The sequence below is a fragment of the Oenanthe melanoleuca genome, chromosome Z (genome assembly GCF_029582105.1).
Source record: "Oenanthe melanoleuca isolate GR-GAL-2019-014 chromosome Z, OMel1.0, whole genome shotgun sequence".
Classification (NCBI taxonomy): Eukaryota; Metazoa; Chordata; class Aves; order Passeriformes; family Muscicapidae; genus Oenanthe; species Oenanthe melanoleuca.
Genome location: NC_079362.1, coordinates 26,306,218 through 26,321,848, shown reverse-complemented (window position 1 = coordinate 26,321,848; position 15,631 = coordinate 26,306,218). Strand labels below are relative to the sequence as shown.

The 15,631-nt window shown below is 44.3% G+C and overlaps 1 protein-coding gene across 4 annotated transcripts in view; it reads left to right on the top strand.

The window, feature by feature from the left end:
- MUSK (muscle associated receptor tyrosine kinase) overlaps positions 1-15,631 on the top strand; it is a 57,376-nt gene that overhangs the window by 19,208 nt on the left and 22,537 nt on the right. For 2 of the 4 annotated variants that reach the window (XM_056513649.1, XM_056513650.1), the window contains exons 6-9: positions 6,172-6,296; positions 10,069-10,228; positions 11,631-11,637; positions 14,356-14,622. In XM_056513649.1, coding sequence (XP_056369624.1) covers positions 6,172-6,296; positions 10,069-10,228; positions 11,631-11,637; positions 14,356-14,622 — 559 coding nt within the window. Of the gene's footprint in view, positions 1-6,171; positions 6,297-10,068; positions 10,229-10,615; positions 10,620-11,630; positions 11,638-14,355; positions 14,623-15,631 lie in introns of all 4 variants that reach the window. The other 2 variants (XM_056513648.1, XM_056513651.1) reach the window with 2 other exon arrangements.

The following is a 15,631-nucleotide window of genomic DNA, read 5'->3' as shown; positions in this document are numbered from 1 at the left end:
TGAATGATGAAATACTGTTTGCTTACAGCTTGCTTACAGCTCTTCCTCACCTTGCTCTCTTGGGCCCCATACATAATAATGCTGCTCCTTGAGAAATAATACAGTGATTATATGGATTTCTTACTACATTTTTAATTTTTTTTTGGTTTGGATAACTTGTATACATATGGCTCCCTAGCAATAAGCATGTTTGTACACACATTAAATAAAAATAGGTAAGCAACTTGATAGATAAACAAGAAGTGTCTCATATCAGCTTTGCCTGACCTGTTTTGCTTCTCTTTGTATTTACTTGGTAGGCTTACAAAAAAGATAAATACTGCAACTTTGGTAATAAATACTTGGAGATTGAAGTGAAACTGACCTTATTTTGAGATTTAATTATTAACCAATCCCCATTTTGGATGTGCTAAGCCACATGCAGAACCTGCTGCTGCTGTGATAGGAGTGTTTGACTGTCCTTGCTGGAGAATTTGTTTGTTCTCCAAGGTGGTATTTGGTTCTGCAGAGGCTGGTCAGCCGTGGCTCCTGGAATGTGATTATCTGCAGCACGCAGCCTGGTGTGGCTGTCTCTGACTGCTGGTCCATGAGCATGGTGTGTGGCCTGTTCTTGGCCCTGGTATTTCAAGATCTTTTTGATTTTATTCAAGTAATATTAGAAAACACAAATGCTGCAGGTTTCTGTGTACTTAAAAATTTCAGATCTTCCCCTTGTCTCTCACCAGTAGGAAGGAAAATGGAGTCACTCCACTTTTTACCTTTCCTTGACTGCCTGCTTTAGGCTTGTCAGGAAGAGTGAATGATTATGAGCTCGATAAATCTGAATGGGGAGTGAGACAAATGGACTTCTCACTGGCAAAAATCACAGTGACGTAGGTTCATGGCTCTTCAGACCTGGCAAGCAGAAATGTTTTTTTTATGGCTTAGTAAACAAAATCCAAGCCCAGAGACACCTCTGCAGACAAGAAATAATTCTGACCTTTCACGCTTTGGGTACAAAAGAGCTATGGGAATACTGACAAACAGAAACAAAAATGCTTGCAATTTAGCTAAGTACTTACACATGAATTTTGCACAGTGTAAAGTCTTTGTTAGGGTATTTATATCAGGAAACCTTGCATGACAATAGGTAGTTTACCAGCTGCTGCAGCAATGTAGACACATTGGATCTCAACACAACAATACATGCAAAGGAAAACACATTGTCCACACAGGGTTTGCCTTTACGTATTGTGCTCTGCAGCTTAGCTGCAAAAAACCAAATTATGCGTAAGACTGGGTTTCAATCACCCAATAAGCTATTGGTTTCATTGATAAATACAAAGCAGTTGGAAAAGTGATGCAGGTTGGAACATCAGATCTGGCAGGATGGGCACACTGGGTCTGGCTCATGTGTCAGGACAGGCTTTGGCCGCAGTGGGATGGGAACTCTGCCAGGTGGTTGCCAACACAAACAGAGCTCCTGGTGGCCTTGCCTTGCTTTGGACCACTGGGGATGCAAGTGCTTTACAGTATGCTGGGACTAGCAACAGACTCTTGGTTGTGAAACCTGTGGATGTTGACAGGCCAGGTTAATTGACGTACATGGGAAAGTGTTGCTCATATTCTCTTAAATACAGGGTTCACCAAAGCAACAGTGGCCTCTGGATAAAGAGCAACCTACTCCACACCCCAAAACTGGTCCTGGTGTTGCCCTTTTCCCAACCTGGAGATGAAATTTGAGATCATTTTAGTAAGGAGGTAATATAAGAGCAGATCTTTATCTGGAGGCTTTCAGGGTCAGTATGAAAGACACCCACAAAATCCCATCCTCCCAAGGATGAGTGCATTTTTGTAGGTTTTAGGAAATTAACATAATACACAAAAAGCTCCAGTTGGGAGGATGAGTGGTGATGTAATTCCCCCCCAGGTCAAGCCCCTTCTCTGGAGCCCCTCCAGCCTGGCTTTACTTTGTCCATGAGAATGGATCTCCAAGAGTTGTTCTCAGCCTTGGTTCCAGGAGGAACCAAGATAGCCCTGGGGCCCGGGGCTTCGAGTTCTGGAATTTGTTTTGTCTTTCTTCCTGGGGAAAGGGCATGGAAAATTGCTGGGAAAACTAGCCACTAGTACCATAGGCTACAGAGCTACAAATATATGCGTGAAGAATACTGAAAACATATAAAAGAAAAAAGGCAAAAAGCAAACTGCATCATTGGTGCTTGGACATCACTTTGTCCTTTCCCCAAAACAGCAGCATGGCCCCAGGCCACTTACACAGCTGTGACTGGCCAAATCCAGCCTCCTTTAACAAGAAAATTGGCCTTACCCAGACTGAGGGCAGATATCTGCCAGGACTGCAGGACCAGACCCCAAACCTGGGAAATGAAACATAGCTCAATCAAAGGCAATGGGGAAAAAAAAAGTCACCTGGAAAGAGTTAGCTATTCAGCATGGAGGCAGGGGGGAGGGCATGCTGCTTTAATCTTTTTATAGTATAAAAAGTTTGTGACTGAATTAAAGCCCTACTGTTTGGACTGGATGATGTTACGTAATTCTCAGAAACGAGAGCAGCTGGCCACAGTACAGATACCTCCTAGCAAGTCCTGCAGTGCACAGACCATCATTTACCAAGGCTGTAAAAAAGTACATTTATTAAGGAGCTTGGGAGTGATATTTGACATGCTGGCTTGGCTTTTAGCTGTCTGGATTTCATTTACAGCTCCTCTGTTTTATTTTCCACTAAAATAAATAAATAAATTAAGCCATCTTTGCCCACTCTCCCTAACTACTTTTTGGCATGCCAGTGGGTAAATCCAGTGCAGAGAGCCCAGGGGTATTGATGAGAATTTTGCTAACCTTGTAATGGCAATGTAACAAGCAAGAGCAAAATCCACATTTAGGAGGATGTGGAGAAAGGCAGACAAGCAATGAAGTATTAGGAATCGCCTGATTGTTGGAAATTTTCACTCTGAGAAAAATTGCAAACAAGACAAGGTCCTGAGCCCACAGAAAAAAAGTGAACTTTACAAACATTTATGGCTGTTTCCTGATCCTTCCTCTTCTTGCTTTTCACCCTACTCTTCCTGCCAGCTATACCACCACTAGGTTTGCCATTTCTTCCTTGCCTTTGCCCCTTTTTTACTTGTGGAATTTGGGAGTGGGGGAGATGAGGGAGTGGGAGAAAAATCACAGGTGTGGGCACTCATCCTGGTGTTCTTGTCCTGCTTTGCACAGGTGGATGGTGACACTGGCTGCACTTTCCTAACTTTCCCACAGTGCCCAAGTCTGACAGCAATGTCAGTGTGTCGATCATCTACCCATAGATTAGGTAGTTGAGAAATAGCTGATGCTATTTTTTAAATACTGTTTCCAAAGTGATTAAAAGCCCTTTGGAAAATATGTCCCTGGATTGGCCAATCAGCCATGCTCCAAAACCTGTGGGAAAATCGGCCCTTGTCCCAGGAAATTTCTCATTTAAAAATAAAATAGCATAATTCCCCCTTCCCAGTTTATTCCAGTAATACTATCTACAGCTATGTATGTAAGATAGTTAAATAAAATATTTGAAAGTATGCAAATGTAATTACCTGAAATGTTAAAGAATTAAATCTATAACCTCAAATTTGAAGGTCTTGAAGAATGCACATGATAGCACTGGGAATAGAAGAAATTTCAATTATTCCACACTTTGGAAATCAGATTAGTTCCTTATAGGCCAAATTTTGCTTTAGCCATCCCTCCCTGCAGTACTTGCCACCAGAAACACGAATGTTTAGGAGCTGTGGCTGGATTTTTTTTTCTCTCTGTATTTGGCGTTTTAGGATTTTAAGAATGGCCTGATGTTTTACCTTTCCTATGCTAGGAGACAACTGCTTACCTAGCAGTGTGCTGGGCTACTAAAGCAAGTGCAGTGATCAGTGCAGATGGTTGGACCCTGGGAAGAGGAATGCAGCTTTCTGACCTCCCCATAGGCACCCTGCCAGGCATGAGCTGGGCCAGCCATAGTGCTTTCTGTGGCTTTGCACCCTGCCTGTGCTATTGCCATTTTCAAAGTGTGCCTTTTTTCCTCCTGGCTGAAAGATCCTAGCAGATTTTGGGAGAGCAGCTAGTACAGGGGAGGAAATATGTGCCACCGTCCAGCATCAGCTAACTGGATGCTGGTAATTTCTCATTTTGATATTAACTTAACTGGGCAGGATCTGAGCAGCAGAGTCAGAGAGCAGCATCAGGTGGGCAAGGGTCCCAGCAGCACACTGAGCAGCACAGGAAAAGCACTAAGGGCAGTATTCTGACTCTGGAAGCTCATGTGCTGGCTTCAGCAGGAGCCTTGTGAAAGTAACTGCTGCCAGAGGACAGGTCCCAAAGTTTAGTATTTCTCCAAATGAAGTATAAAAATAATTATGAGCTTAGCCTGCAAAACTTGGGTCTAAATTCATAACCATCTGGTGTTAATGGCCTGAAGTGAAATTTCAGACAAAGGTTTCATTTTACTTATTATTCATGAGAAACGCCTCTGGCCAGTCACTGAAGCTTTGCTTACTACTGATGGAGTTTCATACCTGCTGCCTTGCTGAGGGGTAAGGGGTGCATAAGCCTGATGCTGCTCTGCTTTGACTTCAGGCAGGTGGGATTGCCTGGAGCACACAGAAGAATTAAGAAGCTCAATATAGTATTTATCCACTCACCATTTTCACTTCACTGACATTAATCTTCCTGAAAGTCCCTGCCCAAGAGTTTATTGAATGACCAAAGGGATTTCCATGCTGAAATTAACTCCTACTGCTACTTATCTATGAGCAAAAGCTGTTCTCAGGCTCTTTGTCAACAAATCTCAGCTGCATACAAGCTCAGAACTGGGTGGTAGGACTATGTGGAAAGCATAAACGTTTTTTCAGTTCAGCTGAAATTTTGTAGACAAAGCCTAGCCACCCCAAATAGGGGGGACAGATATTCTAATTCTGAGCAGGGCAAACAGAAGGTGGCAACACTGTGAGGTATGTTGATAAGGAGAAATATACAGATAAATGTGGCAAACAAGATCTCAGGCTTTTCTGACAACTGCAAGAGAAACTTCCCTGCTTAGTAAAGTTTCTGATGGAGACTTTTAGACACTGCTGTGTGGTCCAGAAGGTGTTACTCACTAAGCATGAGAAATTTGAGTAAGAAATGGCAGTGCTATTGAGCCTGTTTCTGTACAGACATTCTGGATTTTCCATTAAAAATTTTAGGTCAAAACTCAAATGTTCCAGGTGGGAAATTTCTCTTTTGTGCTTTTCTCTATGTGGTCCAAGTACAGCAGCTTGTGAAGACCATCAGGGCTGCGTTTCTGGATCAAAACAAGTTTTCAGCAAGAATACTTCAGTTATTATTTCTGGCCAACAGTCCCCTCCCCACCCCCCAACAACAAAAAACAACAACAACAACAAAAAAAAAAAAAAAAAAAAAAAAAGAAAAAGAAAGAAAGTCGGGAGGGAGCTAAGGGAATGCTTATTCTGCTTATCTGCAAAGTGCCCAGTAACCTTATTTCCACAAAAGAAGCAGGAGCTGTAGAAATGAAAAGCCACTTTTAAAAGCTACTTTTCCACTTCAATCTTGTCTTCCTAAAGTTTTTGCCAGTCTTTCTCTCATACCTTAATGCTTGATGTTAGACATTTTCCCCTTAGGGCAGCTTGTTGTGGTGTGGAAAATGCCAGTGTTTGCAGCACTCTGTGGCAAGTCTTAATCACTGCAATCAAACTGAGTTTATCTGACCCTTGACCTTCATGGCACTTGTCCATACTGGTGGTCCTTAATGGTTTGGAAAAAGTTTCACAGGAGGTCATCCTGGGCAGGGCAACATGGTAGCTTGCTGCTTTTTTGCTGTAAGCTGTTCCATCTGCAAGCTACTGAAGAGTTTGCTCTTGGTTTTCTTGCACATTACCTCCTCTGAGGCTTTGGACTTGACACAGAAATTTCCAGAGGTAAATTTTTGGTCTATAAGGTGCAGAATGAATACTTTCTTTCCAAACACCTTTTTTCTCCTACTCCTCTCTCTCCCAACACTGTCACTCATTGGGAAGCCTGTTCTGTGCTCTGCTTTTATTCATGGATCTGTGACTTACATCAAGACTCACTGGGCAGGGAGTACCCCATGTCAGCACCAGCCTCAGCTTTGCATTATCATTCAAATAGCATCTTTGTCTTCTCTTACAGTGTTTGCCAGAATCCTGAAGGCTCCTGAATCCCAAAACATCACCTTTGGGTCCGTGGTGACGTTGCGGTGCACAGCAACCGGTCTTCCAGTCCCTACTGTCACCTGGCTGGAAAATGGAAAAGCTGTAAGTGCCTCTTCTTCCTGCTTTTGGCACTGCAGGACTGCTATCAGCTGGAACCACAACACAGCACCAGTGGTTTCTATTCCTTCCTAACTTAGCACCTTGTTTTTCAAACTGGTTGAGTCCAGCTCATCTCACTGCTGCAGTTTTCTCCTCTGAAAAAAGCACTGTCCCCCTTCTCCAGGGTGTTGTATGACTTCATTTGATAGGATCTGGAAAGCCCAATGTCCTTCCTCCAATGTCTTGGAGGAAATTCTTCCAGAATTTCTAGGACTTTGCTGTGTATTTCTGCATCTATCTTTCCTTTCCTTTTTTAATAATGTGGTAACAATAACAAGGCAAAATTGTGTATTTGGCAAAGTAACACAAACCAAGGAGTTCCGTAAAGCAAACTGTCTTGAGGTCAAATACCCGTGGAACAGCATACTTGAAGAAGAGAATAGATCTGAAATTTTCTAGGCTGACCTAGGTGATGTGAAATATGTCATCAATTTATCCCTGGCCAGAAGCATGTTCTTAAGAAAGGCACACCCTCCTCAGTGGCAGGCACTAAGGGATGCAAATCAACTGTGTCTCATAGGAAAGATTCCGTGGTCTAATGATCCTGACCATTTAATATGGGTGCTTGCTTTCAATTTGCCTGGCTTTCATGCCTGTGTGTAGGCTATTGCAACACCTTCATTTCAGTGAGCTGAAGACCTGCTTGGAGTCTAGTATTGCCTGTGTGGGACTGAGTAGGACACCACAGTCATGGCAGCTCTGCAGCCCAAGCCTGCCATGGGGTCCCTCTAGTCTTCATGAGCTTAAGATGAAAACGTTTTATACTCTCTTTGGTCTTTTGACAACTTTTTAGAGGATGTGAGCTCCAGGGTGTGATTCTGTGGAGGCAGGTGGAGTGTCTGCTGAGTGCAGGCTGGCAATTTGCCTCTGCTTTTCCTCATTGACCTCCTTCATTGACCTCAATCCTTCTGAGCACAGGCTGATCCTGACCATTCCTGTGGATTTGCCTTCCAGAGGACCAATAAATCTCTTTGGTCCTTACTTCAGGGGGCTGTCATCATCCTGGTTTGTATATCCTCTTCCCATACATTAAAACACATTAGTAAGACCCTATGGCTACTCTGAAGGCTGTTTTGCCTTTCTTGCCTCCTTGGTACTTTATTGTGTCCACCAGTCTGATTAGGGCTATTTTTCTATATTCCATCAATGTTGCTAGGCAGAGCAGAAAAGGAATCAGATCAGCCTCTGCCGAGACCCATGGGTGCTTGGTGGTTTCAAATGATATTTATTTTGAGAATACTGCAAGTGTTTATTTAAGACTTGTTTCCCACTGGGAATGAAACCTTTTGCAGGAGTCTGAGGTGCCTGGCAAGAGCAGTATATTTCCAGAGCACAGACTTGTGCTTTGCCGAGATCCCGATGGGTGGGTCCCACAGAAAGGTGAGGTGAAACATGAGATGATGCTCAGCCCCTGCCTGGGCCACTCACTGCCTGACTGGTCACATCTGCTCTGCCCCACTCGTGTCTGAAAGGCATAGCCCAGTCACAGCAGGGTAGTGCTCCAGATTGCCTCACTTTAAGCATGGCAAGGAAACCTTAATGAGAGCCCTCTGGGAGAGTCAACAGGAAGCCAGTGGACTGGAGATGGTGAATTTGAGAGTTGGTTCACAGCAGTGGTGAATCATTTGAAGATTCAACATGCCTGTGGCATTATGGTCTCTGAACATCGACTTGTAATTGTCCTGAGGCTCAAAGAACAGGAGTCTGCTGAGCTTACTGAGCTGCCCTCAGAGGGAAACTCCTCTGTGCAGCAGCTGCCTGGCTTACCTAAATAGAAACACAATTCATTTTCCTCCTGCTAGGCACCACAGGGCATCATGGATCTTATAATGTAGTTTTCCTCACATCCAGGAATTAATGAGCCAGGTGTGAAGATATGAAGAGGTCTCTAATTTCCTGGTAGCTGAAGTGATATTTTGGAGGCTAAAAAGATGACTCCTGGAAACAAAATCTTAGGAAATGTGCTTGAAAAGGAAGGGGAATCAATTAACACAAGGGAACATCTTGAAGTTTCCAGTAAAGAAAACAAGAGATGGCCAGTGTGGAAGTCCTAGTTCCACAGTCCTGTCTGTGGTTTTCCACTGGACATGCTGCACACTGCTTGTACTGCTTGCAGTTACCTGAGCACCCTCTTCCTCCTGCACCCCAAGCCGGAAGGAACAATCCCAGTTTTCTGTGCTCGGCAGGCACAGTCCAGTGCTGCTCTATGTGGTACACCTGAGGCCTGAGCAGGGAGAGAAGACTGGTTAGCACAAGCTGCTCATGGCAAGCAGCTATCCCACCAAGATGTGGGAGGCAGGGGCGGCCTGTAGGAAATACCTCCTTCCTTCTGAGAATATCCCTGCACCATTTTAGTGCTGAGTGGTTTCTGGAGAGAAAAGGATTCTAAAACTAAATTTGAGCAGCTCTGTAACAAAGAGATATCTGTGAACATATATCCCTCTTGAACTGATTTCTTGTTATGAGGCCAAAAATATCCCTGGTCCCTCCATTTGCACAGTGACTGACCTACCTGGTACAGTACTTACAAACTGTGCTGGTCTGATTATTTAGTGATTTCTTTCCATGAACATTCTCTCACCACAGCTCCAAGCTGTCTCTGAGTGAGGCAAAACAAATATATTCTTTTCAGCATTTTCTCTTCATAGAGAATCCAATCTGCTTACAAGACATGTTATGATACTGATGAGTTCCTTCTTGCTTTTTCAATTATTGCTGTCAATACCTATGGGTATTTAATTTTACTGAAAGATCTCATTGAAAGCACATTTTTACCAGCCTCCAGGGAGGTCAGATTGATATCTCTGTCTTAGTTACATGTGTGAGTAGAGAGCTTCGCTGGGATGGATCCAGGGAGACAATCTGCAATATCCTTAGAGTCACACCACACCTATGGGATCCACAAGGAACATACCTCACTTGAATTACATTTGATGCTTCCTTTCAGTATAAGGTTAGAGTAGGCAATGTTCTCCTTCCTACTGCCTGGGCAAGACAGAGTGTGTATGTACCACAGTCTCCTACTTTAATGAATGCCATGTTGGCAGGAAAGACTTGATGGTAAATCAAGCCCAACTGGTCAAAATCAGCAGGCTTCATGCTCATTTAACTGGGAATTACTGATCTGGGAAAAAGAGCTGGCTAAAATCATCATATTTGCAGCCTCTTTCATATTTCCAATTGTGAGGTAAGAAAATCTACCATGTATCTGCTGAAGTGTTGGACCAGAGCACTTTCTTTGCTCATGACTGCTTTGAGAGTATAGCAGAGGTTATATTAATCCAGAATCAATGACTTCAAAATTATTTTCTTTTCTTCTTCTGTATAATGGATGTTCACAAAGTCATCTTGTGCCATTCCTTGCTAAGGCGTGAAGAGGAAATCTACCATAAGAAACCCTGTAGTAATTAGCCAGCTCAATTACATAAATCAAATTGTGATTATGACCCTCTTGAACAGAAATCTAATTGCAAAAGTATTGCTGAAGTGTGATATAGGAGAGATCTTTTAACATTTGTTTTTGTGTGTGAGGTCAGCTGGTATGAAAGCACCAAAGTAATGCCAGAAGATTTAGCTCTCCATCACTTTTGTCTCCTTACCACATCTTCCTCTGCTAATTTAAATGCTTGGGACTCTGTCTCTTAGATTTTTCCTTGGTTTGCTTGTTTTTTTGTCTTTGTTGGAAATATTACTGCACTGGCTTTCACTCTCTTAGGTTTCGGCAGAGTCGGTAGCAGAAACTGTCAAGGACAGAGTGGTTGATTCCAGACTGCAGGTGTATGTCACCCGGCCTGGCCTGTTCACTTGTCTTGCCACAAACAAGCACAGCAAAACCTTTGGAGCCGCAAAAGCAGCAGCAACCATCAGCATTTCAGGTATGCAGGGAAAGAAGAGGCCGTCAATTTTTTCAGCCTTTCCTGCTGGGGAAGAGGAAAGGGGTGTGGAGTACTCTGGAGGAAGAGGGGAAGCCTTGGAGAGATGATAGTGTCCAGAGGCCTAAATTTGAGTACAAGTACATCCTCCACCAGGCTATTTCCTCATATACTCTTACACTTTGGAGACGGGCATAGCTGTCATTTCCTGCATGTTTGATGCTGTCTTGTACTTTGTGTCCCAGAAGCACACTTGGTAAGTTCATCCATGTGGAGGAAGTTGTGGTCGTGACCCAGCGCTGGTATCATCTAACAGCAAAGTGAAAATAGCTTCAAGCAGTTCAGCTTCACAAGGGGTTGGCATCCAGAAAGCAGGATGGCTGCTGTCAGAGTAGTACCCTGCCTTGCCTGGAGTTGTCTCTTCTCTCAGAGACATCTCTCAAATGTGAAAATGAACCTCCAAAGAGCCTCTGTCAGAGCTAACTAGCAGCATAGAAAAAGGTGGCAGCTTGGGACTCTTTTGATAGTCATGAGGATTTAGTCAGAGGAAAGAGGAATCACACAGGACACAGGATAGTAGCCCTGGTCCTGCTTTTAACCAGGCAGGCACTTGTTCGTCTTTCTGCCTTAGCTTCTGCTTTCTTGAGAAAATATTAATGCCCTTTAAAAGAAGGGCATTCAAAGGAATAACAGGAAACCGTCCCACAAGGTACTCAGCACTTGGTACTGTATTTTCCATCCTTCTTTTAGCCCAGGCAAGTCTGTCTCCAGCTGCAGTGGAGCAGACAGGTACTTTGGGCTGCTGTGTGTGCTCAGCAGGAGGAGAACACCACCCTAGACCTGAACAGGAGTCTGCCTTGGCCTTGCCCAGCTCACAAGGCTCCCAGGACAGAGATGCCCTGGCTCTTGGCTGATGGCCAGTGCCTCCTCCCGATGCTGGCACTGCCCAACTCCCTGTGGCTCCTGCTCTGTGCCAGTGCTGCATCTCCAGCACTGGCTTCTCCTACTTGTTACAGCTGCTGCCTGAAGTAATGGATATCTATGTGGCTTAAACAGAGGATGCTACCTGCTGGTTACATAGGACCCAAAGGATCAGCATAAAAGGCATAAAAAGCAGTCCACTTCAGCTGGCACTACCTCAACAATCCAATTCCTCCTCCTCATTCTTTCTCACTTTACAGTGTTCAGTGTTGGCCTACTTTTCTTCCCCATCAGAAGATACAAAAAAAGGAACAGAATTTAGGTGCATTTTTTTTCATACAGCTTACATTTGTCAGACACATTTCCTAGCATGGAAATCTTGACTTATGCATCTCAGAGGGAACAATGAAGTGTCACTGATGTGTTTTCCATTTCTTCTTTCTCCTGGTTCATCACAATTCCTGGATCTGGTGCCACTTGGCAGAATGGAGGTAAGAATGACTTTCTGTGGTTTTGTGGAGGCTCTTTCTGGGCTAGGAAGAAGAATGATGAACCAAGAGGCTTTGGTTAATTTGGCTTAAATGAAGGAGTAGGGTTTCTGCATGCCAACTGTGCAGATGAAGTTCACCCAAAGGGATCACTGAGCTCCTTTACAGAGGCATAATTGGAGACTAAGCTGGGGTAGATAACAATAGCTTTGAGTCAAACCAGCAGTCAGGGTGTGTGAAAAACAGCTGTGGGGAGAATATTCTGAAGGAAATTCTATTGGCTTACAGATCCACAGTTTCCCTTGACCTTGTAAATTTTCACAGCAAAGCTCAACTGCAAGTTTGACTCCTCCCTGTTCATGGTTAATAAACATAATTTGGTTTAGTGCTCACCAGACTAGGGCAAGAGAAGGTTATATTTTTTCCAAGCAGAGTTATGGATGAGTAAAGCCATATACATGTGATGAGAGATTAACTCCTGCTTAGTAATTTTTAAGACTGGACTATTTAGCTGGCTTTTTATCTTTAGAATCCTTCCATATTTCTACAGGCTGCACTGGCTGATCAGTCTGGAAGGAAAATGAGAATGTTAGCCTGGGAGATGGGCTGGGGGCTTCTGGCATTTATAGAAAAGAGCAGAGCCTGGGAAAGTCTGAGCAGATGGCTTTGCCAGTCTGCTGACACAGACTCCCTGGAAAGGCTATTGCCTCCATCACAGGAGCTTGCTAGATTGATTCAGGAAGTTTGTAAGTGATTAAGTGACCACCCAATGATGATGGCAGGCTTATGCCTTACACCTGCACCCATGCAGGTATGACAGGCATGGGGACAGAGATCAAGTGCTCACCCCATCTGTCCTATAGCTGTTCTTAACATTTGCTGCCTGACATTCCCTCTCTGTGACAAACCATTGTGAGAAACATGTTTTTGCTACCTCTGTATTGCAACTTGGTCCCTATCTCCTTACATATTTTAGAAAAGCAAGGAAACTTAATGTTAACACTGTTAGCTCTTCTCGGTCTGCATCTGCAGCCCCCTGAAGCCAGCAGCACAGCTGCCCCATACACACATGTCCCTGCTTTTGCCCCTGGGCCCAGGAAGGATGCAACTTTCAGATTAAGCACCATGGGAACCATCAGGAAAATGTAAACACCATGACCCCTGCCATGCCAAGAACAGTTTTATGAGGGTTCTGGGGTCGGTGCATTGCTTTGGGGAAACCGGCTGTGTGCAGGAGATGTCATGGGCTGTGAGACCAGTGCAGCATGCTGAGGGATTCCTGTGTCCCATGAAGGTGTGTCCATGAAGCCTGGGATGATGCAGTTCAAAGCACCACTGCCTTTTTGGTAAACCTCAAGGGATTGGTGCCTTCCTGTATTATTTTATCCAATGTGATGCAGAAAAAGAAATTAAAGAAAAAATTCACATGAACCCTAAAACAGAGCAGCTGAAACAGGGTCAGGGAGTGTCATCTGCAGAGAACATCATCTGAAGGACAGAAATGTGAGCATCCTGTGTAATCCCTTCTCCATGTACCTCCAGATTTCTGAAGAAAAAATAGCAAGAATCCCCAGAGTTAACAATGGGTGATTATTTGGACAGGGGAAAGAAATAAAAGGCAAAGATACAAATAGCTCTGTTGACTGCTGCAAATGGTTGGCATGTTGTGAATTGAACTCTCTGACCCCAGTTACACTGACCGAATGAGCAGTGGGGACAGCTGCACCCAGCCCTCCTCCCTGCCCTGATTTTGCCATCCCCCACACACAGGGAGTCTGTTTTCCCAGCTTTGCCTCCCATACCAAGGACACTGCACCCCACGGGCTGCCCAGGCAGAGGGCACCTCCTCACCCACAGACCTTGCTGCTGTTGGCTGACCTGTGCATTGCCCTTACCTTTCTGCTGCCTGTTGATGGCCACAGGGAAGAAGGGATGAAGGGAAAGGGGGAGAGATGTCCTTCTAGATGCAAATAGCATGGGAAAGATAAATAAATGGCTCTCAAAGAAGTTGACCCTAATGTGATTTTTATTGCTCCTGCATAGCTTTGTCTCCATGCTATGTGACAGGACTTTGCAAAATGGGAGATGTGGTGAAGAGAGAAGATGTGCCTTGCAGAGAAACACCAGGAAGAAAAACAGAGACTTGTGCCTTCTTTGTGTCTGAGACCCCCACCTAAAGGTGTGGAAGAGAGGCAGGGTCAGGAGTGCTGCAGGAGCTGAGGAGGGCAGGGAGGAAGTTGGTCTGATCTTGCGAAAAATTCCAGTACATTATGATCTTACCTGGCTCCTGCTCATCAAGTCTATCTTAAATTGAACTCTTGTTAGACAGCAGAGTGAAAAATCCTGAGTAATCACAGGACTGCAACAAGCAGCCTGACTGATCCCTACTGCAAGGAAGTAGGAAAGTAAAATATTTTCCCATCAGAGGCTAGGGGCAGGGTGAGGGGCCATGCTAGGTCATTGTTCTATGTGATCCTTAGCCCACTTATTATGTTAAAACCCTTGGCCAGAGTCTCATCCCTGGAGCTCACCTGGGCTGGCACTTTGCAGAAGTTTCGTTCTTGGATTACATTAGCTGGTTTTAGTGGTTTTAAACATCTAGCATCTCCTCTGCACTCTGTTAGCCTTACACATGCCACTTTATTCAGAAATAGGGCCATTGTGCTCATGCAGCTATTTAGATCTGTGATCTTACTGTGTGTGTACTCTTGTCCTTGACAGCAAGCTGTACAAGGGTGACACAGGCTACTGCAGCACATACAGAGGTGAGGTGTGTAGTGCTCTCTTGGCGAAGAATGCTCTTGTTTTCTTCAACTCCTCGTATGCTGACCCAGAGGAGACCCAAGAGCTGCTTGTGCACACTGCCTGGACTGAACTGAAAATGGTGAGTTCATTCTGCCAACCGGCTGCTGAGTCTCTGCTGTGTAACTACATCTTCCAGGAGTGCAATCCCTCGGGAGCTGGGCCAGCTCCAAAACCAGTGTGCAGGTAAATGAAGAAAAACATGTTCATATTTCACTTTCATTTCATGGGGATGTGTATGCAGCAGGGGAGTGGTGAGGGACTGTCCAGGCTTGCAGTAGAAAGTGACACTGAGTGAAGCTGGGCCCTCTAGGTTTGCACAGGTTTTCCCTTTCCTCTCTCCTCTGTACACCCAGACTGATTCAGCTCTCACTGTGCCCATTGCTAGCATATGGTCTGAATTTGAAGTCCTGACCTCTACATTATATCAGGTGTTTGGAGGACAGTGCTGGAAAGGAGTATCCATTTGAATTACAGAAGTAGTTTCAATAATTAACATATTTTTCTCTGTTAAGTCTTACTAGGCCAGTATGTATATGCTTCATTACTAAAAAGAGTAATTGCTTCTTTGGAATCTTGACTAAATGCAGCTCCAGAAGATGCAAAAAATCCAGCCTAGGCAATACACCAATCATTTAGCACTTCCTGCTATGACAAAAATGTGACAAAAATGATGAGACCAGAGACGTTGCCTGTGTAATTGTACCTGATATATCAAAACTCCAATGTGGTTATTGTATCCTTCTATATGCAGAGAAATTGGGCTGACAGGGATCCTGAGGAGTCCAAAGCATCTCTTACTGTAGCTAATCTACTGTTGACAGGTATTTGTAAACACATCCCAGTGACAGACGCTTCTCCCTCCCTATGCAACCTCCTGAGCAGTCCTTCCCTCGTTGTTCCTTGTCCTCCCACCATGGCCACGGAGGCGAGTTTCTTCTTCTCTTTGCAGTGAAATTTGGCATCTTTCCCAGATTATCTGACTAGATAAAAGAGGTTTTTCCAAGCTCTCTACACAGCTTTTCCTCTTCTGGCCAGTGCAAGTTTTGTTACTTTTAACTATAATGGAATTGTGATTGCTTGGTGTGCTTTGCATAGGACGGCCTCCCTCACACATACATCAGGGTGAAGCTTTCTTTTTCCTGACATATTCAGTCCCTAAAAACTAGTCATTACCAGTTTCACATTTTGGCAG